Below are 7015 nucleotides of genomic sequence, written 5' to 3' on the forward strand. Positions count from 1 at the left end.
AGGAAACAAGAAATAAACAAGAAAAAAAAGAAACAAGAGTAAAGTAAGGGCCAGATTGTGAAGGACTTTCTAAGCCTCCATTAAAAAGTTTGGACTTTATTCTAGGTGAAAGCAGACATCATCTGGGAATTTTAAAAATGGGTAACAGGATCTGAGATATTTTTTAATGATGAGGCTATCTGCTACATGGAGAATGAACGAAATTAGAAGCAAGGAGACCAGTTAAGGAGATACAGTATTACAAAAGCCTAGGCCAGTGATGGCGAACCTTTTGAGCTCGGCGTGTCAGCATTTTGAAAAACCCTAACTTAACTCTGGTGCCGTGTCACATATAGAAATTTTTTGATCTTTGCAACCATAGTAAAACAAAGATTTATATTTTTGATATTTATTTTATATATTTAAATGCCATTTAACAAAGAAAAATCAACCAAAAAAATGAGTTCGCATGTCACCTCTGACACGGGTGTCATAGGTTCGCCATCACTGGCCTAGGCCAAGCTTGAACTAGTTTGTCAAAGGTTCCGCTGATAAACTAATCAGTCAGACAAATCCAGCAAGAGCTACTGGATTCATTTAAAAAGAAGATAACAATTTTACTCTCTTAATAATCTGATCAGTAGAAAGCAACTACATCTCAATTTAATTTATAAGCAAGGCCTTAGTAAACTAAAACTACCTTGTACACTTTTAATGTAGCTACATAATTCAGATAAAGGGTAATAAGGCTCATGCTAATTTTATTGTAACAAGGACATTTGTTTAGCATGCAAATCTAGTTAAATACAAATTTTGGCCAACAAATCTGACCAGGAAAAGCTATAACCTGAAGGACTAAGCTTTGTGTGGTCGCATTTTTAAAGATTTTTAACATTTTGTTTTGTTTAAAGATGGTAATTAAGTTTTTCTTTGGCCTGAATGGTATTTAATATGTTCAATAATTAAGATAGATGATATTTGAAACACTTTGGCTTTCTCTGCAAATAAACACCTTAAAATTTATGTTCAGCCTAACTTCTCTGATCTAATCACCAAATTAATATTAAGCAATTAGTTACCAATAAAGCCTGGAGGGGTCAGAATCTAGATGGGCCAAGAAAAGGTCCATTTCACCTTCCGAGGACAGTAAGTTTGTCAAGAGAGTGTTGAAACCATTCACAACTATTTAGGAGCTTCAGTGAATGAACCTGCTGCTGTGTGGTGCAGGGACACACACTAACAGCAATAAAGTGCGCTGAAGTGATAGAAAAAAATAGGCTTTACAATATCAGATATGATGCCCCTCTCCCTTTGCTGTTTCCCATTCCCCTTAGTTAACATCTTAAAACTGCAACTGAATTACTACCACTTTTTCCTGAAAGAGTGGTTTTCCTGATAAACCCACATTTCAGAGCAGTACTATTTAAAATAGTCTTGGTCACACTTATATGTACCTAGTATCTAAAGTGCTACAGCTAGGCTAACAGCTATGAAATATTTACATTAAACCTCAAAAAGTAATGCTTCAAACATTTCCCCCCCCCCCCAAAATACTACCCTTTAAAATAACTAATTAAATGTTTCAAATAAGTATACCTCTTTCTAATATTTTTAAATGTGAAAAGAAGGTATATATATGGTATGGTAGCTGGCCTGAAGTTTTTGGTACCACATTTTTTAAGAAAAATGTCTTCCTCAAAACCTAAGGCTTTCTTGTGTCAGGTTTCTCCCTCTGATCAAAAAACTCTTGCACATATACTTTTGTCAACTCTCTTATTTGCTTTCATTTCTGCAGAACATAGCTTGTAATTTTTCTAACAAATGTTTAATTATTTTCTGTATTTCTAAGTAAATAATACTGTTAACATTTTAACTTAAATGTCTTTTTAAATTTTGTTTTGTTATTGTTTTTCCTTTTCTTTTTTTTCACTTAAACGTCTTTAGGCTGACAATATATTTTATGTATATGTATAGTATTCCTATTAGGTGTTTTACAGATTGATTATATGTAACTGTTTCCTATGTTTAAAACTAATTAAACTTGGGATTTTTGCTTTTTAAAAATTAGTGTTAAAAATGAATATATTACAAAAAAGAAAAAAAATGAATATACTATAAAACCATTTGATGATACAGGTCAGGATCAGTTTTTAAGCAGATCATCTACGCCCTTTTCCTACCTTGCTTTTCCAAATACATCAGCATGAATCATGTTAAATAACACCTTCCTGAACTTTGTCAAGGAAGTCCATGCAAAATACAGATTAAGATATGGCTATAGCCCTGGCCAGTGTGGCTCAGTTGGTTTGAGCGACATCCCCATTCACCAATGGGATGGATTTGGTCAGGACATATACCTCAGTTGCCACTTCCATCCCCAGTCGGGGCCCTCAGAGAGATGTTTCTCTCTCTCAAAAGAAAAAAAAAAAGACACAGTTATTTTAAAGATTAAAATTCACAACTGCAAATCAAAAAGTAAGCTGGCTATGTTTACGTCCAACTTCTGATTCTAAAGGAAGATTTCTCCAAACAGCAGGTGAACGCAGATTTCAACGAACAGCAAAACACACTACAGAAGAGGGTCCTTCCTTCCTTCCTTGGGAGAATATGGCAGGGACGTGGAGGGGCTTCTCTAGGAGGGAGTGGGGCTCAGAACAGAGCGCTTCAAAAGAGCAACGGCAACGCTTTAACCAGTGTATGTGCTTGAAAACGAGCAGCCCAGCCCCGCCAGCCCACTCTCTTCTTTCAGTCCTACCAACGGAGTCATGGGACTTGCACAGTGTTATCAGAAGTCTCTGCTGTCCTGTCCCCAAGGCCGGGAACAGAAGGCACTTCTCCATTAGCTCTTCAAAAGGTGCAGGGTCTCATGTGTATGTGTGTGCGCTGGGTCTCCTGCGTGCCTGTTGCTATTTATAAATCAATTACCCGGTAGCTACGGGATAAAGAATGCTTAAAAAGACCGGGACAAGCAGGTTTTCGGGTAACAACAATCCTCTCGACTAAAGGACCCGCCCCGGAGAATTATTCATTCATTGAGCCCTCGTATAACTTGGAGAGTACATTTTTGAGGAATGCGCAAGTGTACCCAGAGTTATGCCAATGCAAAGTACAAAGAATCCCTAAAAACGCTCCATAGCTTCACGTCTATGCTGAGAGAGAGACGGCGTTTGTGGGGGGGGGGAAAAGGCAGAAACCTGACCTTGTCCACCAGTCGAATAGTTCTGCACCCCTCCCCCTAGCTTTCCCGGGAGCGGCTCCCGCCATCCCCATTGGTCGGGCTGCCCGTCCCAGCACCTGCCTAGCGGTGACAAGGGAATCTCCGCGGAAGGCGAGAGGGTCCGAAGGGAGGCGGCCTGGAACCGCCGAGGCCCAGGAGGAGAGGATTCGCAGAGGAAAAGGCGGAGAGGACCTTGGGAGGGATGAGGCCGGGCGGCCAGAGACTAACGGGGACACGGCTTGGGAGGGCGAATGGGGGGCAGGGGGAGGGGGGGTCTCAGGAGGGCCCAGGGGAGGAGGGGGCGGAGAGCCTCCTGCAGACAGCCCAAAGGGAAGCGTGAAGGTGCACGGGGCATTGGGGGCGCGCAGGGAGGAGCGCGGGGCGGCGAGGGGCGAGAAGGCCCGGGGCAGCAGGGGCTGCGGTGCCGCCGCCAGCCCGGGTGCGCGGACTCACGTTCTCCCACCAGCAGGATCCGCACGTCTTTCTTCATGTCGGCGGCTCGTAGGGGCCGGGCTCGGCCCGCATGCATGGAGCGGACTCCTCTCGCTGGGAGCGCCCACCCCAAGGCACCGCTCTCCCCGCGCTGCCTGCCAGCGTCCCCCGCTGCCCCGCCCGAGCCTGGGCCACCGGGGCCTGCCGCGCCGCCTTCTCCGCTGCTAACCCGCTCCAGAGCCGGGACACAGCCAGCTCCGCCTCCTCCGGCTCCGCGGGCAGCCGCGGCGGCGGCGGCGGCGGCGAGGTCGACGGGGCGCCGCGAGGGACAAGTGCTTTCAGAACGCGAACGCGAACGCGAACGCGAACGCTGCTCCAACTTAAGCCGCGTTCCTGCCTCCCCGCGGCGGCGCAGAGCCGGGGAGCCGGGGAGCCTCCCCTACCCTCTGCTGGGCACAGATGCTTGCATCACGTTTTGAGCTGGGAATTTGAGTGGCAGATCCGCTAGTCTGATCCCCAATGAATTTACAAAATAGGGGCCGGAGAAGTTCCTTATCCAAAGTAACATAGCTGGAGGTTGGCAGTGACTCAAGGCGGGAATATTCTCACCAGACTATAAACTCCAGGAGGCAGCGACCCCTTTGCCAAATTTTCGGCTGTATCCCCACTCTCTGGGAGATAGGCCTCAGGTAATGCTTGATTGAGTAAAGGATGATGGCTCCCGGGGCGAGCCCTTTCCACTTCCCAAACCCTGGCAGCTTTTTGCATTATCAAATACGATTCTAAATAAGATGCTTTTACTCTCTGTGTGTAAACAGATTCTTCTTCTTCTTTTTTTTTTTTTTTGTAGCCAAACTAAGTGACTTTCCCCTGGTCTAAGCCAAACTTAGTTCCTGAGACAAACTAAGTGACGTCCTGTGGTTCACTTTAGGTAGGGACTTCTGATATTTCTTTGTTGAGCTTGCCCAGCGTAGTGCTGCACACGTAGGTGGCACTGGATAAAACAAACAAACAAACAAAAAAACTCGTTCTGATTTTTCTAACACTGCCTTAATCTCCTCCTGACCCCCCTTACATCTGAAGTAATTTGTTGGTACAGCCCTAATGTTAGAACAGTGCTCATCCGGACATGCACAGGGGAGGGGGTGGGGAGAATGAATAAAGCCTATCCGTGCATAATGTGCCTTTTTTTTCTATCTGAATATTACATAATACATTTTTAAAGGAAATAAAACGTATACAATACCAATCCCCCCTTCTTTCTAGGCCAGTGGTCCTCAACCTTGGCTGCACATTAGAATCACCTGGGAATCTTTTTTTAAAATCCTGATTTCTGGGCCTCATCCTCCGGAAATTCTGTTTCTTTGTTACTAATGTTGTGGCCCCACCCCATAACGAAGAAACAGAATTTCCGGAGGATGAGCCCCAGAAATCAGGATTTTTAAAAAAAGATTCCCAGATGATTCTAATGTGCAGCCAAGGTTGAGAACCACTGTTCTAGGAGAACCCGTGTGGTCTGATGCAGCAGTTAAGAGCTACTGACAAATTGGGTTTGAATCCAGAGTCCACCACCTAATAGTTATGTGATCCTGAGTAAGGTCTTGTACTTCTCCAAGCCTGTCCCTTCTTCTGTAACATGGCAACAATGATAGGAATACCTACCTGTGGTTGGGAAGAATAAATAAAATGCATGCCAAGCATTTGGTACAGTGCCAGACTAACAGTATTTGCTCTGAACTCAGCTATCACTAAAGTGGGAGGGGGTGTCCAACATGCCAGTGTGTACCTCCCAGGCAATGCAAGTTTCTTTTTACAGCCCCTCTCTATCTCCTGATCAGCTGAATTTCTGAAGCTATAAGCTCCTGTCTTGCCTTGCACTTTATGCCTTTCTCAAGATAACAGACGTCCATCAGGGGTCACTAGGAAGTTCTCCTGGAAGACAGCATAGCTCCGTGGTTGAGTCAGGACTCTGGAGTCTGCCTGCGTAGGTATGAACCTCACCTTCGCCAATTACTAGCTGTATGTCATCAGGCAAATTGCTTAACTTCTCTGTAGTCTCAGCTGCCAAATGGAAATAACACCTCATGGGATTGTTACGAAGATTAAATGAGTTAATATAATAGGAAAACATATAATAGGAAATAGTGTCTGATACATGGTTAGTGATTATATAAATGCTGGATAAATATAGTAAGTTGCGAGGGAAGTGACTTTTGTACACCTCTCTGAGCCTAAGAATAGAGCCCATGATTACACACACTGCAGCAAGACATAAGCCAGAGAACGGAGTTGTTGGCAGTGGAACTTACTGTTGGAATATTATAGATTGATTACTGTATATTAAGGAGACTGGGTAAAGCCAAGAGGACAGATTGGTATCTAAAAGGCACTGATGGAATTTTCCTCTAGAATGCTGCTAGGAAAAGAGCTCTACCATCACAAGGAAGGCTTCATGCCTCCTTGGCACGGGGACATGGGAAGGACATGGGGAGGTCTGAACAAAGGACTCTTGCCAGGAGGTAAGAGGATCCATCTTTTATGCCCATCAAAGGAGGAACTTGCAACATAGCCACTCTGAGTCTCGGGACAGTGGAACACCCAGGGCCAGTGGGCAGGCCTGCTGGGTAGAAGATATGTCTCTATTAAATGACTGACATTGGGTGGAGCAAGAGGCTGCCCTCTGATTGGTGCGTTAGACCCAGTCCTGGGAAGGAGGCCAAATTAGACTTGGGTTGGCATCAGTCCCACGTGTCAGATCCATCGATCTTTGGTCTCTCAAGTTAAACCCAAAGCAACACCCATCGCCTGCCCATTCTTCCCTGTGGTCTCCCATGTAATCCAGGAAGATTTCTCTTCCCTGCCAAGCTCACTCTGGTGGACGAGAAAAGTTCGGTGCTTCGACACAGGGTAAATATTTTATCTTGCCTTTTAAGGCATGTGTTCCTGGGTCACTGTTCAAACATCCACGTCCTCTGCAGAGTCACATGGCTTCGTCTCTGGAGGACACAGATTCTGTTCGCTTGGCTGGAAGGCACCTCACTCAGCACAATGACTTATTAAAAGGCATTTGATTATAAGTAACCATGTTGAAAGGAAATTTCTCCAGACAAGAGCCTCATCTGTTGATGAGGTTGTATCCAGTTTTGTTTTTCATTTTCTCAAGCTCTTTTCAGATACAGGTTGTAAAACAGATACCCTCCGTTAAGAGATAATTGATATTGAGAAGGCTCTCAGACCATCCTCCTCACAAGTAGCCTGAATGGTTAAGAGCACAGGTTCGCGGAGCCTGCATTTCATCTCCAATCCTTTGCTAGCTGTGCAACACTGGGCAAGTTACAGAACGCCTCTGAAAAAACTTCACTTCATCTGCAGAATGGAGCTATCTTA

The 7015-nt window shown here is 44.8% G+C and overlaps 1 protein-coding gene across 6 annotated transcripts in view; it reads right to left on the reverse strand.

Moving 5' to 3' along the window:
- Positions 1-3906, reverse strand: part of RHOT1 (ras homolog family member T1) — a 57531-nt gene extending 53625 nt beyond the window's left edge. For 5 of the 6 annotated variants that reach the window (XM_081110657.1, XM_081110656.1, XM_081110658.1 and 2 more), the window contains exon 1: positions 3650-3896. In XM_081110657.1, coding sequence (XP_080966783.1) covers positions 3650-3725 — 76 coding nt within the window. In that variant the 5' untranslated portion in view covers positions 3726-3896. Of the gene's footprint in view, positions 1-3649 lie in introns of all 6 variants that reach the window. The other variant, XM_081110659.1, reaches the window with a different exon arrangement.
- Positions 3907-7015: the final 3109 nt, after the last annotated feature.

The sequence above is a fragment of the Myotis nattereri genome, assembly GCF_964212035.1.
Source record: "Myotis nattereri genome assembly, chromosome: 16".
NCBI lineage: Eukaryota > Metazoa > Chordata > Mammalia > Chiroptera > Vespertilionidae > Myotis > Myotis nattereri.